This window comes from Falco peregrinus, chromosome 7 (genome assembly GCF_023634155.1).
Source record: "Falco peregrinus isolate bFalPer1 chromosome 7, bFalPer1.pri, whole genome shotgun sequence".
In the NCBI taxonomy this organism is placed as follows: Eukaryota; Metazoa; Chordata; class Aves; order Falconiformes; family Falconidae; genus Falco; species Falco peregrinus.
Window position 1 is genome coordinate 68,799,678 of NC_073727.1, and position 24,410 is coordinate 68,824,087.

A 24,410-nucleotide genomic window follows, 5' to 3' on the forward strand; every position below is an offset into this window, starting at 1 on the left:
GGACTTCCCACAAGATTCACTTCTGCCATTACCTTATATTACAGCAGGTGGAGAGAGCTTCCACCGTATTAAAACATACAGTGACACAAAAAGCTGGCAGAAGTTCGCTAAAAAATAGACTGCAAGCAGCACAAAGTAATTCAGGGCTTTCATTTACTTAGCTTTTAAAATAGCATTTCACTGCAAGCAAGTTTAAGTGTATGGAATTACTGCCATTACAAGAGAAGGTATAGAAAAGGGAAGTGTAAAGACCTTGTAGATACATTTGAACTAACTGATATATAATGCATAATGGAAGTTTATACAGCTTGTAATCTAACTGCTAGAGGCATTTCAATTTAACACATATATTTAACCAACAATGTACTTAATAAAAATGCCAGAGTTACAGAGCAAAAAGGAAAAGAACTGTAGATGATCACTACAGAACACATTCAAGTAATTCAACCATTGCATTTTTACCTAGATATTTTTCTGCATATTTGCAAGTTATAACACCCTCTCTGAAGCTTTTGCTGAAGTGCTCTATGCAAATATACATGGTTTTGCCCTAAACAGTGTGATGTTTATTTTCAAATGCAAACATTGCCGATTATTAGTGGATGCTGTATACCATTATGATTTCTAGATATATACAAAGAAAATATTGTAATGGAATCTTTTTCATGGGAAAAGTAGTTTCTGACATTACTTACATCTAAATGCCATGCAATCACTAAAAATATCTTACAATGTTGGAAATTAGAAACACATACATACATATGTATGTAACACATATGAAGTAAGGAAACACTGCATACTGCATTTCATCGTCTTTCATTCTTCCTTGATATATTATTCTTCCCTTTTAAAGAAAATCTCCATCCAAAGCTGTATAATACTTAACATTAAAGGGTCCACCCATCAACAATATATTCAAAATTATAGTACCAAAGTTCAGCTGAGCAGCATTTCAGAATTGACTATGAGTACTTACTTCACCAGGCAACTAAATGCCTTAAAACAATCATAGGCAAACGTAGTTAAAGAATCACTACAGAACAGAAAAAACCACAAGAGGCATTGGAAAACATGTCGTCGGGGGGGGGGGGGGGGGGGGGGGGGGGGGCAGGGGGAGAAGCCCAAAATAAACACAAAAAGCCCAAGAGACAGTGAGTTAGCAATGGAGGTATATGTGAGAATTCTATTGGCAAGTTGCTACAAAGAAGACGCCAAGAACATCTGGCATTTTTTTCAGGAGTAAAGCTTGCAAAAGGCAACAAGATTAAACCTGGATCCTGAGATGAAAGCAGAAGAATTGTATCACTATTTTATTACTTTAAGTCTTGCCATTTATCCTACGGCTATGTATTTCCATTTCTTAAGAAGCTGTAGCAAGCACAAATTAATATTCCTGTCCTCTACAGTGTTCACCTACACACCAAATAAAGAAGCACTGAACAAAGAATCAATCAATCTTTTTCTCTGGCAGAAGAACGGGAAGGATGGACACTATGTTCTTTTTGGTAAAAATGCTACAGTTCAGCTAAGGTATTTAAGACGGATGTATAAGCTACTGTAATATTCACTTTTTATGTGACCACAGAAAGAGAAGAGACAGGTTCCTCCAAACTGTAAGTCTGATCCTAGCTAGACTTTATTATCAACACTTGTTATAATATCACTAATGTCTCACTCTTCTAGTTATATGAGCAGGTTAGTAGGGTATTCTTATATGCTTCAGTGAAGAGATGGAATAAAATCAGGTCCTTGCACAAATTTTGTCTGTTGCAGCAGTTTCAGGTATGAAGTGTTTACAGACCTGCAAATCAGCCCTGGAGCCTGCAGCAGCTGCTGCCTCCCTGTGCTGGTCTATCAACACACTCTGAATTTCAACCACATTCCCGTATTGTGTATTTTTGCTCATGTCTTTATATGTTTGGGCTTCCACAGCAGAATCTTTACTAATTTTACACAGCTTGTGATATGAAAAGTGTATTGATCTGAGCATTCAGTAAAGTTCTCTAAGGAATGACTCTTAATAAAGCCATCTTGTCTTTAAACCCACCACAGTTGCTTATTAGAACAGCACCCAAAGATGTTTGAACTCACCATGTCAGCATCGGTATAGATGATGGACAGAGATATAAAGATGCAAGGGAATAGCCAAGATGGAAAAAAGACAAATAACAGATTTAAAAGCTAATGGACAACTAACCTAAATTTGTTAGTTAAGTATAAAAGAACTAAAGCTTTTTATAGTAGATTGAATGAAGGCTGGAAAAGAATAGGAGCTACGCTTGGAAAACTAAGAACTTCTTGAGACATTTTCACTTTACTTGCTGCTTCCTCTAAGAATGCTAGCTGAATAACTAGATATAATTTCTATATTTAATATTGGTCACTTTTCATAAAATTTCACACCAAATAATTTTCCTGTCAACTAAACAGCTGCATGCCTTTATCATTTCTAAAAATTATATCTTGCATGTCATTTTATAATTAGGATAATAAAGCACTCCATTAAAAAAAACCCAAACAACAAAACCCACATGTAAAAAAAGAGTATTAGCTTCTAACTCCTCATATTTAGAAAGACAATGATCAAAAAAATAGAGCTCTGTATTTGTCCAGACTGAGAAACAATGTTTCCATTTGTAAATACTCCAGCAATATTGATACACTGATGGAGTTCAGCGCATACTAAAAATGTAAACAGAATGAAACAGTCTGTGAACACACTGCAAACCTAAGCCATTCAGATAAGAAAGTACCTAAGCTGGATTTAAGACAGAAGCACAAAATGATTTAAACTCATTGTGTGTTAAGGATGCATCCTTTTTTATTAAGTGTTTGTTAGGTTCTCTTTAAGGTGCTGCAACCCTTACAGTTCCATTATACTTAAGATTTTTGCACCTGACTAGTCCATTATTCAAGCTACCAAAATGAAGTTTTTATCTTATATTATATCTGGCATTGTGACAGTGCAATTTCTCTTTACCAGTGAAAAGTAAAGAAACAGAATGAATTTATTTTGTGGCTAACGCTGATAACCAGTTCAGCACTACACTCACACTTTGGTCCTGGTTCCAAAAAACCCACCACCACATCACCCACTGAGACTAATGTACTGAACAAATTTGAATTGGCAGAATTTGTTTCTAGCAGTCAGGATTTTAGGTTATATGGTATTTGTCATCCTGGTCTACACACCTTAAAGTTGGAATTATCTGTGAATTAGGCTTATGTTGCATTCCTTCAGTATTCCTAACATTTATGAATTCAGCTAATAAATAATCCCTTGTAGAAAGGCAGCTTAAGAATTCTTTCATTCATGGTTATTAAATGAGATTGGTGAAAAACTGGTATCATTAGCCTAACAAAGCAAAAATAGTTTTGTAAAACTGATTCCGAGTTCTCTCCTACTCCCCCAGCTGCAAGATGTAGGGTAAGATACATGGAAGTCCTTACCAAATATCATCAACCCACCCAGAAATAAAAGAGCTCTGAGAAAGTAAGGCAACTCTATACTTATGGAAAGGTACAGAAGCAGGCAGAACCGGTATGAATTCGCACAAAACTTCACCTGTCATTACACCAGCCTGGCCAAGATGGGAGGCTCAAGACTATTGTTTAAAATATCTGCATCAAGAAAAGGAGGAAAGTGTCAGATGTGGGCAGTAGCCCACAGGTCAGTGAAGGTCTCTACAGTTGTAGAGAGCTAGGTGCTCAGCTACTCTAAACTGGCAGATCCATTCACGTCAGCATGGCTGTGCTGGTTATACCAGCTGAGTCTGAGAACACTCAGATTTCACACAGAGGGGTTTGTCAGGTGGAGCCGTCATCAGACAGATACAAATCATCTAGTACTGTGAATCAGAAATGCAGCTGTTGAATTAATTTGCTTTTTATCAGGAGAAATTGTGTATTTGCCATAATGCCTACTTGTGCAGTTGCGTATTGCCAAAGGAGGCAGGAAATCAAACTAATGGTACATAGATGCAGCGAAAGAATACACAGCTTTGGTAGAAGTAAGAAAAAACTGCAGTAGCTTTGGTCAGCCAGAACATGCTGTTCAAAGCAACTCTTACATTGCCCGTAGCACATTTTGGCTAGATTACAACAATAAATTTGTGTGCACTGGTATTTCTGTCTTTTGCTGTAGCAACATCCATTTTTTTCAGCCCTCCACAGATCGCTGAGAAGAGAGAGGCTGAGGGAGGCTGATGCATGGCATGTGTAACGCAAATGCTCTAATACTGAGCTATCACGATTCTACAGTGAAGTGACTCCCTTTCTCTCCATTAGTCTACTTTACAGAAGGCTGATAGAGTTCAAATTACTAACGGGGCATACTCCAACTATGAACCAATTTCCACTTTCAAGTATAAAACGGACGGAAGATGGTGAAACTAAAACAAAATTATGTAGCAGAAGTATTGGAAAGGGAGATGGATGAAGGACGATTTTCAAAGCTTCCTTGGCACAGGCTACAGTTGCACAGAGGGCTGCTCAGTACTTTAAAAGACTGCTACCTATAAATTGTGCAGAGGGCAGTAACCAAAAGGCAAAGGATATGAGATCAAGAAATTTCCCAAGTGGAGACTGGAGACAGTCTACTGGAAGCTATATCAATATGTGGCTGTAAGGCCACAAACTCCCATAAATTACAACAGCTGCTATAACAGAGTAACAATAAAATGAAATGATTGGGTAGGCCCGATTCTGACATGTAATACAAGGCAGCAGCATTTTTCATAGATAAAACTGTTTAAGAAAAGACACGGTTACTACTACTCACACACTTGTCCACTCAGCCATACTGATTATAAGCCCCTTCATGTTAGAAGTGAGCTTTCTATTGTGTTTTCACAGTGTCTAGAGTATTTAAACAGCACAGTAATATATAACGACAGAAATTCTGCATTCAGACAGCTTTCCTCTTCCCCTGCTCCCTATGTTTATATTGAATGTGAGAATTGAAAATACTGCACTGAAACAAGTCTCACTAGAGAGAAAGAGCAACATGAGCCCTAACAGTGTAAGGATGAGCCAGGGTCACATTCTTATGCTTAGTATTCCCAAGTGTGTTGTCAGTCAATGGATATTTGGGTCTTGACATGTATGACAGCAACACATTGCTTTGGTTCAATGCTAACAGGTTCATAGGCAATAGCAAAGCAGCGGAGGTTGTAATTTTACATGCAACCAACTACGCAACTGATAGCTGAAAGGGAATTGTCATGTATATTAACAGCAATCAGAAGCCTCTCCAAAATCTACAAAACAACGGATCCTCCCGCTTTTACAGGTGATGCACTGAGATACAGAATGAAGCACCTGAACAGCTTTTTTTTTTTTTTTTACTGACATTCTTTTCCCCTTAATCCAGCACCCATTGATTTTACCCTGATGCTCTTAAGTGCAAAAGCTTAGGTCTTGATCATGATTTTGTTATGAAATAAGACAGTGAAAGTTAGTGAGGCAGTGTCCGATTTCCAGAGTGTTGGGTGTCTGCTCAAGTGAGGCTGCAATTACAACAGCACTGGCTTTTTGCTAGGATCTAAAGTGTTTTTTGGTGCTGTTCCCTATTTCTTTTCCCTTCCCATCAATTGCCTACTGTCACTATGACGACAGTAAGCCTGCAATACAGCTGCAAGGAAGGAGAAGGGGGGAGTATGCTCCATCTGAGAGGGGAGAAGTGACTCAGTGGGTGGGGGGACAAGAACAGAAAAATTATACGGGAAGTTAAAGGGATGCAGTCCGGAAAGAGGAGAAAATAGAAGGTCACACTGCCTCTTCATTCTGTGAGGCTCATGTATTGAGGAGGGAGCGTTCAACCAAAGTGTTTGTCATCATTGTAATTCAAAATAAAACAAAAAGCAAGAATAAACATGCCACAGAGATAAAAGCCGAAATTCTCTCTCCTGCTTCACATACTGCTACCTGACCAGCAGAACCTACTTAACAGAATTATTTTCAGACTTATGGACATGTAAACAAGAGGAGATTCTGTCTGAGACACTGATTGTTATCATGGAGGAGTAAGAAAACAAACAGATGGAAGGACAAGAACCACTACAGAAAGCAAAGGTAACTGCTACAGTAAAGATGTCTAATTAAAAATGAATGCACTTCTTGGCAAATTCTTACTATGCTTAAGCACACAACTGCCCTCTGGGTTACAACTGAGTGTTCTCTTTGTTAAAATGTGAAGGCACAAACCAGGATTAGGCAGGGGTACATTGTTTTCTGCACTACAGGAACACAGAGAAATGAGATCTCATTTCAAAGGTACATTTTTCTTATTCAATTATTCAAAGCTTTCTCAAAAACATGCATAAAGTTAACTAATACTTACACTATCTATAAGTGTACTTATTTACAGTTACAGAAAGATAAAGATCGTTAATAAACGATTAATACGCAGACATGGCTAAAGTAAAGCATTACCAATGGATCACATTACTATAAATTTTCTTTTTTTCCTTACAACTTCTGTAGCATTTACAGCCTTTCCTAACACCACACACAAATTTGGACTAAAAATCTGGGGCAGAATTCTTTGCCATTCTACTTCCAAAGTAATTTTCTAGAGTTTTTTGGGGGGTTGGGGAGGTGGGTATATGTGTGTGTGTGGGGCAGGAGGGAGTGTGTGTGTTGTGTGTGGTATTTTATTTTTAAACAGATATCTACCAATGTCTTTATGTTAGATACTATCACACAAGAAATACTGAAGAGTTCAGTGACTTCAAAAAACTCCTAACCCATACCATGATGCATTAGTTCTGTAAGAGTCCTATATGCTCGTGGATCTATTGGTATTTAGAAAATGTAAACAGTTACAGACAGTTGTAGTTAGAAATGACTGGTTTCTACACTCTATATAAACCTAAACTAGCGATTCACACCTACAGTTTCAATTGATATCCCAATCCTGTATTTAAAAACCTTCTATGGGCAGTAGTGAATTTCTTGGTGAATTTCATACTCACCTTCAGGAGGCTCAGATTTGTTGTGAAATCAAGAGGGGATTACTAGATTCTAGCTGGCTGACTGAGATCACTGAAATTGCTCATAGTACTGCTACAGGAAACCAGTAGTCTGGAAACTTTTTCTGTAAGTGACTGTGCAAGCTACACCTACCCAAATGTTTATAATCTGTATTACATGTAGTATACTAAAGAAAGATTCCCAAAGAGAAGTGATCACAGTGGTTAGCTAGCTTTTGCAGCATGGCGCATCATCAGGCATCTCCCTTTAAGCATACATTTAATTCCTTGGTAGTCAGTATGATAAAAGTTAAACACATAACTAGAATTCTGGATGACGCTTGAATCAGGTGTCACTTTAAAAAAAAAGTGTCCCGTTCCAACAGAACAGGATTTTAAAATTTTCCAAAGCAGTATTAAATTACAGAAGTTGACTTAGGTCTTTCTCAATCTTGCAGTTTAATTGTTGTGATGTAATTCAACTGATAACAGTGTCAGGATAAATATGAGCACTACTAGATCTAACTTTTTTCTTTTAAATTAAGCCTGAGATAACAAATGATTAAATACTTTATCTGAACTCTGAAAACAAAAATGCTTATTTAATCTTACTCAATTTCAGAAAGAAACCTGTGGTGATATTATCTTTAGGAATGTCATTTTATCTATCAACAAATACAAGGTCTTCAGAAAGGATATTCAAGGAGAAAACATCTGACATACAGAACTCTTCAGCCACAGGTGTCCAACACTTCTACTTGTTTGTGGCATCTGTCACACACCATGTCAAGTACACTTACACTGAAGAAGAAACTGGCTGTAGAGGAGAAAGTTGCTTAACCTCACAGACATCTCCCCTTCCAAGTTATTGATTGATCTATAAACACCAGCAACATTATGGAAACACTTATGTTAACATCCTTACCAGAGATGTCATTGTTGCTACAGCTTGCTTTCCAAGGATGACAATACACATGGAAATGCCTGAAGCCGTTGGGAACTCAAGAAAATCTGCCATTCACAAACTGGGAGTCATACATTAATTTCTGCAAGAACAGAGTTAAATTACAGAATGCTATCATCTATAATTTACTCATCTACAAAGATACTGCTTTAATAATAAACAGTGACATCCAAACTGGCAGAGAAATAAAACTAGAACACCCGAAGTTAATTAGGGGAATTCATTAACAGAAATTAAAAAGGACTTAACCTAACCATTAAAAATACAAGAGTCAGAAATGTCATATAATCACTGCTTATTCCTTGCTGAATTACTGAAAATCACTTTTCAAAGGTAGTAACTCTTCTATAAATAAGTTTGCAAGTCCATACCATCCTTACTACAAGAGGAAAGACTCATGCTAACAAGTCTGAGGAAAGGAGAAAAGAGAAACAAACCTTACAGCAATAGTTTTTTTGGAAGTAGTTGAAAGTGGGACAGAAAAAATGCCTTTTTTTCAGCGAGTTGTAAGAAAAGTCTGGATATCTGCATATCAATCACATTAACTTATTCATGCTATCATTTGAAATATGATGTGGTGCACCTGTGTTGCAAAACACAGACTTACTGTACTAAGTTAAGAGATGGACTTTAGCATCTCATTATTCAAAGACTATCTTTTAGCATCATTAAGTATGCCAGAGTAATGAAAGAAGTCCTAAATTAGATACGAGTTTTATATGTAAGCATTCTTTAATAGGTATATTGTTTGATTTTTGTTTTTAGTGGAGTAAAACTGGAAAGGATTTTATTACTTCTTTTGCAATGCAATTTTTCAAACGCAGAATCCTTATCCCCAAATTGCCACAGTTCCCTCTGTTTGTCTTGTTAAAAGCTTTGAATATTCAGAACACAGCAAGTGGCCACAGGATTCTGAACAGTCGATGCAGGAGCAGCTGACAGAACATACTACAAGACAATCTGATTCACAGGGGTTTGGGTTTTTTCCTTAGCTCTTTCTCTCAGATACCAGACTCAGAAAAGCAATTGTACGTGTGCTTAAATTCCTTAGTCTTCAAGGGAAGTCCAGTTTATTTCATGTTGAGCTCTTTCCTGAACAGAAATCTATCTTTTACTTAAAATAGGTAATAGCCTGTTAGTCATTGAGTACTGTTAAACATTTTGATTTATACTTAAGTAGTATTATGCACACAATATATAGTAACATCATTGAGGTAAATGTATGCATGAACAAACTGACGTGGAGTTACAAACATAAGTATTTTTTAATGCAAAATTTCTTTTCTCTTTCTCCAATACTTCCTCTAATTAATTTGAAAACATATGTAAACCTTTGATACAGTATTACTTTCTTCAATGGTAAAGAATTCTGGGCAATCTGTTGTACTTGGGACGTTGAAACTGGGATGCCAGGACATGCTGAAGTCATGTGGTATGACTCCAGGATGGCAAACGTAAGACATGAGTTAATATACAGAGAAAATAAAAATACTTACAGCTTTGGATACCCTTTTCTTGCAACACATAGAGCCTATGAACTCTTAGCACTGAGATTCCGAGATATGGTTTGAGGTGACTTAAAATTTAAAAAAGCCTACTTCTGTAGGTACTGGCAGAAAGCTTGCAGCTACTTGGCTTTTTCATCAGTGCTTAATAATAGAATTATTGTTGATATTAAAAAAGACTGAAAACAGGGAAGTTATACATAAGTACTACTTGGTAATCTAGTTCTAAAAAAAAAAAAAAACCCCAAAGAACTCAAAACCCAACAACCAACAACAGAAACAACAAACCAAAATCAAACAAACCAGACAAATTTTAAACATGATCAAATGCAGTGGTTTAACAGAAAACATTTTTCAACAGACTGACTTCTGGCAATGGCTAAGGTATCAACGTATCAAATAACAGGAGTTCTTGGTGGAATGCTGTGGCAGAAAAAGATTGATGCAATTTTTTGACATACAAAAAATCCAAGAGTAGTGGGCAGAATTACAAAGACTTATTTCAACACATGGCCTTGTTGAAACCACAAATACTACAGGAAGTACTGGAGTTTGTATTCTTACAAGGATGTTGTGAATGGGGAGATACATAAAAGAGCTACAAAAGTGACTTGAGGACTGAAGTATCTTAGTGAAATACACAAGTGAATCAATTTATCTAATCAGAAAAGATGATGGTGACTTGATTACCTGCACTTTGTGGGAAGAAAATACTGCTTAATAAATGCTCTTCACTCACATGGAGGAAGGCAGGAAAAAAAGCAATTTTCAAATTGTCTCCCCCCCCCCCCCCCAATACATTCAGGCCAATTAACTATTAGAACTAATTACCAGAGCCTCTGTGACATTTTTGAAATGTGCATGATATTTTTTTTTTTTTTCAAACACAAACTCCTGAGCTCAATATGAGGTATGACCTCTCTAACAGGTACAGAAGATTAAGTTAATGATCTCTCTAGTTTGAAGGCTACAAAGATAGTCATAATGCTGAAGTTTCACAAACAGTGCTACCTACCAGTGAAAAAGGTTTGCTGCCGGCATTAGCTGCTTAAAATATATTGTTCCCTTGGCGTGCTAAGTATATCAGTTCTGTAATGTATGACATTCCCAGCCACCAGCCAAGAACCTAAGTAGTTAACACAGGAATAATACTAACATCATCTTAACAACAAACACAGGCTTAAGCATTGTTAAGTCTTCCTAAAATGGCTGCCTTAAACTTTAATTGAATCAAGACACTAGACAGATAAGAGACTACCTGATTATGCCTTTACCAAATTTATCTTTTGCTGATCAGTAAGACCAACTACTTTTGCCAGCAGAACCAACCTCAGGGAATGCAGTCATTTCTGGGAAGTCTGCTAAAAACCCCTTCCCAATATCAGTACCCTTCACTGACATGGCCATTAGTTTCCTGGAATGCATCTCATTTGAATAACTTTACTTGCATGCAAATGAGAGAGATCTCTAAATTAATTCCCTCATCTTGAGCCTCTTGCTGCAGCAGTAGCAATTCTTTTCAGTATTGCCCTTTCTGACAGAAACAAAGAAAAAAAAAAAAGCAAAAGTCCAAAGGCCAGCTACATTAACTAACTTGTATACATCTATCATGTGGAACTGCGCTGCCTCAGGCCAACAAACAAATTTAACTAGGTGAGAAAGCCTCCCACAGAAGTACCACCTTCCACATTATTTCAGACTTGCCAGATGCGAAAAGGTAGAAAAAAAAAAAAAGTGGGTTGCTTGCTTCTTCTGTTTCTCTAACTTGACGACTTCTCAGCACAGGAGTGGAGCATCCAGACCGGACTCTTCCTCTTAACTAAAACTCTGTCTCATAGCATACCCCTTAGAAGGTGGGATAAAGCACAGTTCGGTCTTACTCCTTTTGTCTATATAAGGGGTTTCACCAACACTGGTGAAACAACCGCGACAGTAACAACAGGATATTATCAGATGAATACTGCACTGCAGTTCAAAAATATGAAGAAAATATTGGTGAGATGGACAAGAACAAAAATACTTGAGTATGAAGTTAAAAATAAAAAAATACCCTAAGAACACTTTTCTTGGAATTCTCTTTATCTAGTCTTCCAGGTGCCCTCAACTACTGCCTATTCTTGAACTCCTACGTGCACAGTCTTCTTATTTTCCACAGTCTCAGTCAGGAATTTGCTCTGCCACAAGTCTAAGAAACAGCAAATACCACGTTACAACTCTACATAAAAATATGGATTTAATATTAAACCAGTTCAGAGAGAAACCATAATCCAGCACACTTTTTTGCACAAATAAAATAATTTTCTATGTTATATTCTATTATCATAGCTTAGAGTATTCAAGAAGAAACATTGCTGGAGGAAAAAAACCAAAGTTTATCATTTAGAAGGAATAAGGTTACATTTTTAGCATTCATATTTTAATGCAAGATACAGTATTTCATATTGTTTCACCTGCTTAAAATAAGAAGCAAAACCTCCACAATTTAACTTCATCTTATGAAATCAAAACCCAAAACAAATGGAAACTAAGCTGCTGCTTCCTAGTAAATTAAGGAACACGTAATTAAAGTTTCCTGGATTCTCCTTTCATACAGAACACCCTTTTAGACATGATGGTGCACCTCTCAGGTGACTACTCCTGAAGAATTATTATCTATTTATTGAGAAATACAAATAAATTAATTTTGATCTCTGATTTAAGAGCTTTAAGTTATGAGGATAGTGATTTTACGACCAGAATTTGATGGATAGTAACTAGTATGTAGCTTGAATGTTACATGTTTTTAAACGCCCTTGTCAAAAGTATAATGTCTATTGCTGAAAGAAAGCAATGCACTAACATGTAACTCAATACAAAAATAATGTGATAAACAGAAGAAATTCTCTGCTTTATTTCCTCCCTCGAGTGTCTAATTACTGTTACTCAGTTCAGTCAACAAAAGGCTGACATGATCACACCACCATAGTGACATTCAGTTCCTCCAAAACAGTCAAGGGAGGTTTTAAAAATTAGACACCCAAGTCTAAATTATTATTCTAACAATACCGGATAAATTTAATTGTTATTATTCTCTTGAATGACAAGGCAGTCTTAGATTTTTCTTCTCATTACTACATGTTCATCCATTACATGAAGAAAACAAGGCTGAAAGAGCAGCGTTATTCCTCCGACCTCTGGGAAATGTGTAAGAGAATTACACAAGGAAGCCAAGACACTTCACAAAACTTTAAATCTCAATGCAATTAGTCATTTACATGTGTATCCCAAGTTGACTGCATAATGTTAAGGGCATAACTGGTCACAGTTTGACACAACAGATAAAAGTATTTGAAAGATTATCTGAAGTGCTAAAAACAACATACAGAGACAGATGGAGAAAGACATGCTAAACTATTCACACAGACCTGTTTTCCTGCCTTTTTAGTTTTGTTATTTTTTCCTTGGTCAGAAGCTAGTCTGGACAAGATTAATTTCATTCTGACAGTATCAACCAGAATATAACTACTAGTTCCAAGAAAAATAATAATGGAAAACCCAAACATTTTAGAGCTGACAAACTATTTTAATTTATAATTGTAATTAACTTCAACATTTAAATAACTTCTCAAAACCAGCTGATGTTTAAATTCATGTTCTACTGACTGAATATTTCATTCTTCCACAGATGAACTGAATGCAATGAAATCTCAGCCATGGCGTATCTACTCCTCTTGATCATCTTATTAATTCAGATAAACATGGATTTGATTTTCTTTATGTATTTAAAAGACACAGCAAATCACACTGATCTGTAAGTTACAACTGAAAAATGTTAATCCCAAGATATGGTCATCTTATTTTTATGAGACCGGTTTGATAATAAAATTATTTTCTGAGTCAGGTTGCTGTTTGAATTTCCACAGAATTTACTTCCCTTACTTCTAGGTCCAAAGGCTAGAAAAGGCTAGAAAGGTAGCCCTTTGTTACTCAGCATATATACACAACATGTTCCATTTTTTAGGAAACACAGCAGAAGATAGCCTGGTGCCTTTTAAAATATATCATATAGATAGTATTAGGAGTAAAACGACGCAAACACTAGATCTGCATTTTCACCTTAGGGAGCTGGGTCTTTGGGAATATTGAAACACTTCTAAACAAAACAAATTTTATACATATTGGTTCATACATACAGACATGCATACTCCCTTTTTTTAATTCAGTGTCAAAGGCTCTCATTGGAGCTTTCCTTCATCCTTTCAAAAAGACATCTAAATAAGGATATACTACTAAATCTAGGTGAGCAAACTAAGCAATTCATGGTGTGATTGTCTAAACCGTTCCTTTTCTATTTTGAGGACTGCCTGAAATCACAGCCTTCATCCTGCAATAATTTCATGTATATGCTTAAATTAAATACTATAAAAGACATACACATCAGTAAAGTTAACATGTCCCTCAGCCTTGCAGGGTTAACACGGATATCTAATTCTGTAATCTGTATTTAGATGGAAGAAATAATATGGGCCTTAAGCTACAGCAAGAAAGATCTAGCATTAAAGGGTAGTGAAAGACTAGAGCAACTCTAAAAAAAAAGAATGTAAGAAAAATCTCCCTACAGGGAGGTTTTCAAGAACAAATTAGGCAAATACCAGGCAAGAACACCATCTATAGTCAAACCTACCTTGCAAAGAGAACACAGATTAGAAACCACCAAAGATCACTTAAAACCTAATTTTTCTTGATTCCATGATAAACTGTAAACTCAAGTAGCAAACCAATCAAAAACTAAATGTACCAAAACTTCAGATGCATTTGTTAACGGTTAAAAAAAAGTGGCTGAAGTCCAAAACCTACTTTTCTTGAACACTGAGACTGGGATCAGCTAAAGGAGATCACTATCCAACAGTCAATACTGCCACTAAGCAGCTTACTGCTATCACGATTGAGCATGTTTGTTGTGAAATACTAGAGGAAAAGATTAAATCTAAAAAATGAGCAAGTGAAGCCACTGTTCAATAATCTATCCATTTAAAACCAGACAAATATGTATATGACCCTAAAAAGGGACAATATAATGCAATTCTAAATTCTATTCTGCTTTATTCTTATGCAATACATCAACATGGCCCATCCCTTGCCGTGATTGAGAGACGGGACACAGCTTGATGCAAGCCAATGCCATTTTAATTAGCCTAACAGCATGATTATATACACACAAGCAGTCGTTACATCTTATTCTGATTGGTCCAAAAACTTGCTTATTCTATAACTGTGTGGCAACTCGCGCAAAGATCTCACACTAGCTGTTTAGCAATTCAGCAACAGTTAAAGACAACGTCTGCAGTTCTTGCACCACATCCTTGAGCAAGCTGACAAACCCCCTGCCTTATTCCTTGTATAGTCTCAACTTGATACTTAGCCCCTGTTTCTATACCCTTCGGTAATTTCTCACGTCCCTTATCACCAGGGCTTGTGACCCACATGCTCGAGCACATTCCTTTCAACTAACTGATTGGTACTTGTGGTCCTGCTTCCCAGGCCCCCTCCTGCAATCCCTGATGGTGTTCAAGGCTGGATGGGGCTTTGAGCAAGCTGGTCTTGTGGAAGGTGTCCCTGCCCATGGCAGGGGGGTTGGAACCAGATGATTTTTAAGGTCCCTTCCAACCCAAACCATTCTACGATTCTACGAACATCTAGTACGCACTACATATTTATTATTAAAAGATTTTAAAGAGCGGTTGAGTAAGTTTGCCACAGAAGTTCTGGGCTGATAACTTAATATCTCAGTTGTAGCGTTTAAAGGCCTGCATTCTAATGTTTTATTTGGAAGTCACTCAAGTACAAGTATAAAAGTGAAAGTTATAGGCCTATTTACCTACAAAGTATTATAAGACTTCATTTAATCTTGTTAGCAAAATACAGAAGAAGGGAAGCATCTCTCTAATATCTGAAATGAGACTGCATCAAAGAATCAACAGAGATTATATGGCACTGAGGGAAAGAAAGTGTGCTTCAATATCAGAATAATTAAATCTGACATGCTGGGAAACAGAAACCCAGTGAACTGCCCAGAGAGAACTGTGTAACTAAACAAATTTAAGGATAGTCTAGAAACATTCTGGATTCTGAAAATGAATCCTAATTAACAAAGAAAAAAGCACAACCTGGAAGTTGTGCATTACAACACCTTCCTACCCATAATCCCCATCGTATCAAGATCTACTGTTATGTTACTCTGATAAAGTTCTTCCTCAACATAAAAAAAGTCTTTGAACCATTTCACTCCCAGAAAGAGCATTCTTGATGTGCCACCACTCATGCTGGTCATCACTTTAGTCTCTTGGGTTACTTTAATAGTTTTACTTGTATCCAGCTTCTGAATGGAGCTCACAACAGGGTGCAGACCTAATTTCCAAGCCAAAAAAATCCACCCCTGTGGGTACCGTTTTCGAAAGGCAAAGTGCATTTGCCTTTCTGTGTCTGCACGTTGTATCTCAGGTTTTCCTTACATCTAGGCAGCCCCTGGGCTGAAACAGATAGAGCAGTTTAATAAACATTGCTTGTCAAGCATTTGACTTCAGCTGGTTCACCTGGATATTTTCTTTGCTGTAGACTGTCCCTAGCAACAAAAGACAGCGATAGACAATCTGGAAAAACATATACGCACAGGAACATAACAATTGAAAAAAACTTAATTAATTTGTCTTATCTGAGGACTTTTTCGAAGACAATCAATTTCATTCTAGCAACGTCATTCAAAACCCCATGTTTTTAATGGAGGCCAATTTAGAGGCCACTTCTTTACATATCTGTGTTGCTTCTCTTGTATCCTTTGATAACACTAAATATTGGTTCTGAAGTTGCCTGGTGACAGTTTCTTGTCAATGCTAAAGGATTACCCTCCATCAACTCCAGTCAGGTGAACATCTAACTGGGAGAGATAAATTTAAAGAGTCATTAAGTCTTTGCCCAATTCCTCAGAACATCAGGAGTAAGACTTACTAAAACAGCTTTGCCTGACATTTACTCTTAAAAATAACTGGGAACAGGCATCATATACATGTGGCACTTGAATGGGAGGCGTGGAAGACTTTTCTCCTCAGTTACACTTTATGTAACTTCAGTAAGATCAGTGGCACTCTATGGCTATAACCAGATGTTGAGTCTGGTCTTCAAATTCTAACAATGGAAAGGAACCCATAGAGATGTACAGCCTTACTCTGCTTATGCTGCAGAACAGTGACACCCACTGGCAGCAATAGTTTAAATAATTAATTGTTGCAGTTTGGATCTACTTAACTACAGGAGCCAAGAAGCTTCTCTTGAGAAAAATTCGTCCTAGTAACAACCATCCAAACTTACCTGTTGAGTCACCGCTACCACCTGAGTTTTCAGAAACTGAACTCCTAATAGCATCTGGAGTAACTACAGTGTAACCCTCTGGAGGAAGATTCACTGTGTACTTTCTCCTTGAAGACGTAACTGTATTGTCACCACCTACAAAACAGAAAAAACAAGGTGTCTGGCTATTGATCTCAGCATAGATTTTCCTCAAACCTTTTCCCAACTATTGCAATGATAATAAGCAGTCTCAAAAATCCTTAGAGGAAAAGGAAGTTAGAGGAAGTCAGGTGTGGAACACTGACATTATCATATAACAAACACAATTTTACTGAATTCCACAGCAGCTGTAAATAAACAAATACTCCACAGGTTAATGCCTTCCACCAGAAACACCTTTTTTCCTTGTGTCAGACACTCTCCTGTCCTAACTTCAGAAGAAGCTTCAACTTACAGTAATATTTTAAGAGGCAATCAACACATTTTTCCCCATTCAGCATGAGCAGATACTATTACTTTAAGAACTGTTTTATAAAAGATGGATGGATGGAGAGATACAAGCTGATAACAAAGTGATAGAAGCAACAGAAAAAAGAAACACAGAACTTTGGTTTGTCCATCTGCAGACCTTTTAAACATTGCCTATGCTGTTATGAAGGGGACAAAGATAAAGGGAGTTTGAAAGGCACACTTGACTAAGCCTCAGCAGTGCCTGCCCAAGAGGGCTCATCTCCTCATCCTTCCTCTGCTTCTTTCTTCAGTGTGTGGGGGGAAAAAGTGCCAAGGGTCAGCTTTCCAACTGTTTCATTGTATAAGAAACTACTTCTGATGATGAGAGCAGACTGTTTTTGTAGGATCCCTTGTATCTTTAAAAGGTATTTAAAAATACATGCAAGAGTGGCAGCATAAACTTTCCAGTTGTTCACCAGACAAGAAGTAGCTCTGTAGAAATGACAGAGAAGCCTCTCTGCTTGTTACATGAAACCAGTCCAAATAGCAGACTGATTTTTTTTTTTGCTCAGCAGTGACAACAGTAGGTATCAACCACAAGGAGACAAAAGCCTTTCAAAGAGGGCCAGGATGTCAGGGCGTCTCCAAATGCTGCAATGTAATTTTAGACTGTTCAGTGTATTTTTTGGTCTTCCATTGTGGTTTTGTTTCTTGGGGTTTTTTGTAGGGTTTTTGTTTTTAAACAGCCAGCCAGCTGCGTAAGCCAGCAGACTCAGCACTAGCCCTCCCTTCTTGGGGTCAGTTTGGCCCTTTAAAACACAGACAGAAGTGTAAAATAATATATGGTACAAACATCGGCAAGCGGACACAATTAACCTCCTTACATCACAAACTTGCTACCAGATCCCAGACAATCTGAGTTTATTATCAAGCTACAGCTACGGTTGGACTAATACCTAAACATTTAAAGTATCTGTCTAATAGGAATAATTCTTGTTAGGGAACTATGTTTCTAATATGTAATTTAACTATACATATTGTATGCAAATTTGTAATTTAACTATAGACTGATATTTCTCAGCATACTTCAAAGAGTTCGGCATGACTAATCATCTTAGGCATCTATGATAAAGTACATTTCAGAACATTCAAGGCACTTTTGAAAAGCTGCATCACAGTTGTTCGCATCATCAGGATGTAATAAATCATCAGGATGTAATAATTCTGTTTTGAGAACACGTTAGAAAGTTGTCAGTTTTTCAAGCCACAAAATTTCAAACTGGTATTGGTGATTCTTACTTTAAGGGAGAACAAAGGAAAGTCAGTCATACAGAAAGATGAAGAGCAATTATGTAATTTGGAAAAAGATCCACCAAAAATTAATTCGGAATAATTCTTCAGCAGATCCTTTCTATGAAGATGATGCCAAATCACCGAACTGGCAGTACTTGCATTGATTTCCACCCCCTCACCCAGGTTGATTAATGATGTAGTGCTAATTGGTGACAGCTTTAAATTATAAGGATGTACAAATGTTTCTTGAGATGCTCCCTTCTGAACAATTTCAAGTTTCCCCTTTTATCCCTTTACATTTAGGTTTTGTAAAACAAAGATGACCGTGAAAACATTAAACTCAATTTGCAGCAGTCCTGACAAACTCTTTAACCATAAAAGCAGTAGATATACTGTGATATTAACCTCCCAGACCAAAGAGTTACACATGACAGAATTTGAAGGACTATATAGAACACCTAATCTTACAAAGAACAACAGTAACAACGTTTACTATGTAAATGAGCAATGACTCAAAACAATTTAAGTTGACCTGTTTAAATGGGAGTTCCCAAGCCTGGCACCGTGCTTCCCCTTCACCTTTTCTGTTTAAGCAATAGCCCCCAGTGGTGGTTGTGGTGGCTGCATCTGGCCTAAGTTCGAATCTGGGAGACAGATGATAACACAACAGCTAAGGGCCATAGATCTGGCTCAGCAGCTGAGGGCTAGTTGCACATGTGCCAACCAAAATACGACCAATATGCAAATATGACTAGAAATCAATCACCTTACTCCCCAACGAGCAGACAGCCCAGGGCCCATTGCACCCTCCTGCATGGCTGCGAGCTGCATGCCAGGGGCTCCCCTTGAATACAGACACCCCTCAAGGTTACTCCTTGAGGCTGAGAGATTCCTTGCCACAACAGATTCCCGTTAAGTGACGAATAGCATGCTAAGCTTTGAAATTGTAGCTAAGTGATGTAAAGGACTGACTGCAGAGATTGAAAGGATTGAAAATGTCAGGGAGCAAGTACAGAAGTAAAATCTTTAGATACTTGATCGATAATGGGCAGCACAGTGATTTCTCTAGAAACCTTAAGAAAAAAAAATGAGAAAGCTGAAAATGCTGCACTCCAGGAGAAGGAGTTACAACAATTAATGGGAACTTTAGGATATTGGAGGAAGCATGTACCTGGATTTTCTATCATTTTATGTTACAAAAAGGCAAACTCTGGAAGTCAGAAGAACATAGAGAGGCAGTCAAATATCTAACTGAAGAATTAAAAATGTATCAGTCGCTGGGACCAGCACAGCCCCACAACACTATTACAGCCAAATGAGGTTTCGCCAAACGTGCTACTTACTACAACCTCTTCCAAACTGGCCCTGATGGGCCAAAAAGACCTTTATTGTTTAGCTCAACTACTTTTAAAGAAACAGAACAACGATACTCTGAATGGGAAAAAGGTACTTTTATCTTTAGTCCAAGCAGTTAAATGAGTTTAGAAAATACATCAGGGACAACCCGTGCAAACTAGAGGACCATTTCATTTACTAGAAGCAATCCTAGAAAAGATTTCCCCAGAAAAAGTTGCACAAAATCCCACTATCAGATAATGGTAAGCCTGCCTAACAGAATATACCACCCCCCACTGACAGTACATCAACAGAAAACATGTGGTTTACAGATGCTTCAGCAGAAAGAGTAAATGGTAAATGGCAATATAAAGGCATTGCATTAGATACTATCACCAGTAAACAAGTAATAGAAGGTGATGGCAGTGTATGAGTAGGAGAAATAGGAGCAATTGTTTTGGCAGCACATAACAGAAGTCATAGACGTAGACTCTTACACTGTGTGGGCTGGTGCCACACAGTGGCTCTGTGAACGGGAAACCTTGAATTAGGAAGTAAATAGATTCCCAGCCTGGAGAACCAAAGATAGGCAATTACTACTAGATATAGCCAGAAAAACACTGTTCAAGGTGTGACAGGTAACAGCTCATGCTAAGGATAATCAACCAGCCACAAAGTGGAATCAGAAAGTAGATGAGCTAACTAAAATCAGGAAAATCACCTTAAATCCTGAGTGGTATTGATTGGGAGAATGCTTACATTAAAACTTAGGCCACACAGGTAAAGCAGCACTCTGCTGCACAGAGTAAGGGCTGGCCTATGAACACAGGAAAACTCGTAAACATATCCTTACATAATGTCTCCAGTGTAGACTGAAATTACAAGCATATCACCCTTGCTAAAACACCACCTCTACATATCAATGACAGGAAAATTTATGGTCTACACGGCACACATTATATTGGACCATTCAAATCCCCTGTCGGATATCAATACATTCTCACAGGAGTGGGATTAGTCTCCGATTTGCTTATAGCAAGTAAGTGTTGGAAAGCTAATAGGCAAAACACAGTGCAAGGTATATCATCTTGGCTCTAGATTTGAGAGACAGATTCTCAAATCTACCTATTCCTGGTATTACCCAAAGTGATAATGGCTCACATTTTACATGTACGTACGTACAAGATTGGGCAAAAAAATGAGGAAATTACATGGGTTTTCCACACACCATACTACCCTCAATCAAATGTGATGGTAGAAAGAGCTATTGGCTTATTGAAAAGGAGTCGCAAACCACACCAGCCTCAATGGGGATATATGACTTCCCAAAGTACTCCATCAATTAAATAATCAATATGGGCCCACTGAAAGCCCTGCAAACCAAGCATTCTTCGTAAAAACTGAGCTTAGTGCTCCACTTACTGGGAAAAGAGAGTATCTGACAACATTATAGCCAGGACAGCCTGTGATGGTCAAGCTACCATCCACGAGTACTGTGACATTAACTCAACTTCATGGCCCACTTGTCTGGGAAGCTACCAATGGCAGTGGTGCAAAACACAGAATTAATGCATGATGTATTTTTTCATTCTTTTTAATGGGGTAGCCTGTTCAGACTCTCCCCACTGAAACAAGTGTCTACTTTTCGCTTGCAGCACCCCACAGGATGGCAAATGGAAATGCTGTGGTCATGCTACTATTCCAAATCCTAGCAATGCTGCTTCTCTTAACCTGTGATGAAAGAACCCTAGAGTGGCCGTGGTCTCAAGCTCATGTTAAATATACCAGAAGTATGGCTATACGCTCCAGTAAGGGAGATTTAAAGCTTTCCAGCACAGTCACGCACAGAACCAAAATATACTTAGCAAACTAATGGAGCTGGGATAAAGATGAAGCTCACAAAGTTCCCCAACTTGGAGGAATGGCCAGAAAAGAAATTAAAATAGGATGCCATGCGATCAATGGGTCTACTCATGAGAAGGCATCTCAGATTTCTGTGTACTACGTTACGTCAAACAACAGCAAAAGATACAAAACTTTGCACCTCTGAAAGACCGGACTGTTGGTACATTTTTACCTTAATACAACCTGGTTTTGTAGTCTGCCCCTGGGCTCACCATGGTGTGGGACTATCATTTAAATTTAAAAAAAGATATTACTGAGCCTGGTACAACATCTGTCCTAATTGTAAAGGATAAGAAAACTCTTATTCCCCCCAAATTTCTGGAATTGGATGATATGTGATCAAAAGTAGAAGCCAATAACAAGTGTTATTTAATCCATCATGGTCTCTTAAACATAATTATTGATACAAATTAGTATCTATACAATCAAACAGACCTCTTTACCATTCCTACATACATTCTATGCAGGACAGTTAGCATGGTTACATGGATAAACCCTCACCTCTCCAAGACAAACAAGGAGAGATGTGACCGGTATCATAGGGACAGAATTTGGAGCCTTGAATAGTAGAGATGCTGAAGCACCCGTTGTTGCGCTTGATTTAAATAAATGAGAACAACCATTGCAGTCTTCTCTTTTAGCATTGGGAATGAACCAATGGCTCTAATCTGATGTATTGTCTCAATGGGAAAGAAATAATGAAAGAGACCACCAACTGATTGTGGATGCACTTGGTGTAGCCCAAAAGAACATTTCTCTAGCTCTTAGCTGTATCCAAGCTCAACTATGGATGCAACCTATGGTAGCAGCAATTAATAAGAGAAGGTGAAGAGGGCACCTTACCCACTGAAATTTGAAAGGTACTTTGGGATAGTGCAACTAAATTTGAGAAATAAATCCAGTCTTGGTGGTATTTGGTCAGTTTTACTTACGACCCCATCAACAATAAAGCCACAGCCTTTGCTTCAGTATGCACCATATACTCTGTTATTTTGCTAGGATTAAATCACAATGGAGCTATGCTATCCATTAGAACATAAAAGTATGGGCCCTACAAAACAGAAACAAATGGCAAACTATTCATGTTAATGCATGTGTTGTAAAGGAACAAGGATTTATTTGTGAGAGTAACACTATCAAAGCCCAAGACATTTGTCTTGACACTGAACAAAGCATCTGTCATTTTGAAATACATCCCAATGAAAACCCTGAAACTATGCTTGTATATATTGGCAAGGGATGTGTTTGTATGAGAACCCTTTGTGATTTTACATTTGTAGATAATATTACTGTAGATACAAGCAGTTGCTCAAATATTTGTGCTTGTAAATTTACTAAATTTATGGAATACAACTTTAATTATTCATCTCCTGTTATGTCTTATCAATTGTTACAATCTAACTATACACTGAATCAAGATTTATTGCCTATGCCCATGGGAATGAATCTTACATTGGTGAAGAAACCGCTACAGCATTATGATCTGTGTCAACTGCTAGAACACATCTGAAACGGTGGACAAAAAACTGTAATCATCGTTCATCGTGATACAGAAGAGATAACCATGTACTGGAAAAAGTGAGGAAGAGTGGAAAACATTGCTGAGAAACTCTTATTGGATTGTCACTGACAGCAATGGGAGTTTTTAATTTCATGCTTCACCCAGCTGTGATTTTACTAACTCTAACACGTCTACTGCTTATAATTATACTGTATGTAAAGGCTGGTACATGATAAAACAAATAACCCAACTTCAACCACCTAAAACATACAAATTAATGCATAACAAATAGCAGTGCTTCACTAACTACTTACCGCAGATGTGTAAAGCGCACAAACTATCAATACACCATTTATAGCACAGAGGCAAGAGGTCACTATACCACCCCTCCGTGAGGGTAAGATGAATTGACTATAATCATGGGGTGGAGCACAGCACTGTGCTTCCTCCCCCCTTCACCTTTTCTGTTTAAGCAATAGCCCCCAGTAGTGGTTGTGATGGCTGCATCTGGCCTAAGTTCGAATCTGGGAGATAGACAACACCACAATAGTGAAGGGCCATACATCTTGCTCGCAACAGCTGAAGGCTAGTTGTACATGTGCCAACAAAAATACAACCAGTATGCAAATATGACTAGAAATTAATCACCTTATTCCCCAATGAGCAGACAGCCCAGGGCCCATTGCACCCTCCTGCATGGCTGTGAGCTGCATGCCAGGGGCTCCCCTTGAATACAGACACCCCTCAAGGTTACTCCTCGAGGCTGAGAGATTCCTTGCCACAACAGATTCCAATTAAGTGACGAATAGCATGCTAAGCTTTGAAATTGTAGCCGAGTGATATAAAGGATTGACTGCAGATATATAATCCTTTAGATATAAACACAGTTGACCAAGTCCAGAACTAGGACTGGATCCATCTGCACCTAGACTCCTTTCTGAGAAGTTTGGAAAGCAAGGAGGTCCTTTTTCTGAACCTCATGACTCAGTGGGAGGGTCTCCCTGACAGTTTTGTCTGACCCTGTCCTCTATCTAGTAAATAATCAAATGTACTTTGCCACTGAATGTTGTTAAACAACTGTTGCATTTAGTATCAAACTTGGTTAAATTGCTGTTTTGTATCAGCAAACATATTGCTACTTCATTTCTGTAACACCAAGTTGC

General features: G+C 37.8%; 1 protein-coding gene across 5 annotated transcripts in view; it reads right to left on the minus strand.

Annotated features, from left to right (window-relative positions):
- The window catches only part of ERICH1 (glutamate rich 1), a 102,953-nt gene that overhangs the window by 49,482 nt on the left and 29,061 nt on the right, over positions 1–24,410 (minus strand). For all 5 annotated transcript variants that reach the window (XR_008748091.1, XR_008748093.1, XR_008748090.1 and 2 more), the window contains one exon: positions 16,785–16,919. Coding sequence is in view for 1 of the 5 variants with exons in the window: in XM_055810584.1 (XP_055666559.1) it covers positions 16,785–16,919 (135 nt within the window). In the remaining 4 variants the exon portion in view is untranslated. The remainder of the gene's footprint in view (positions 1–16,784; positions 16,920–24,410) is intronic.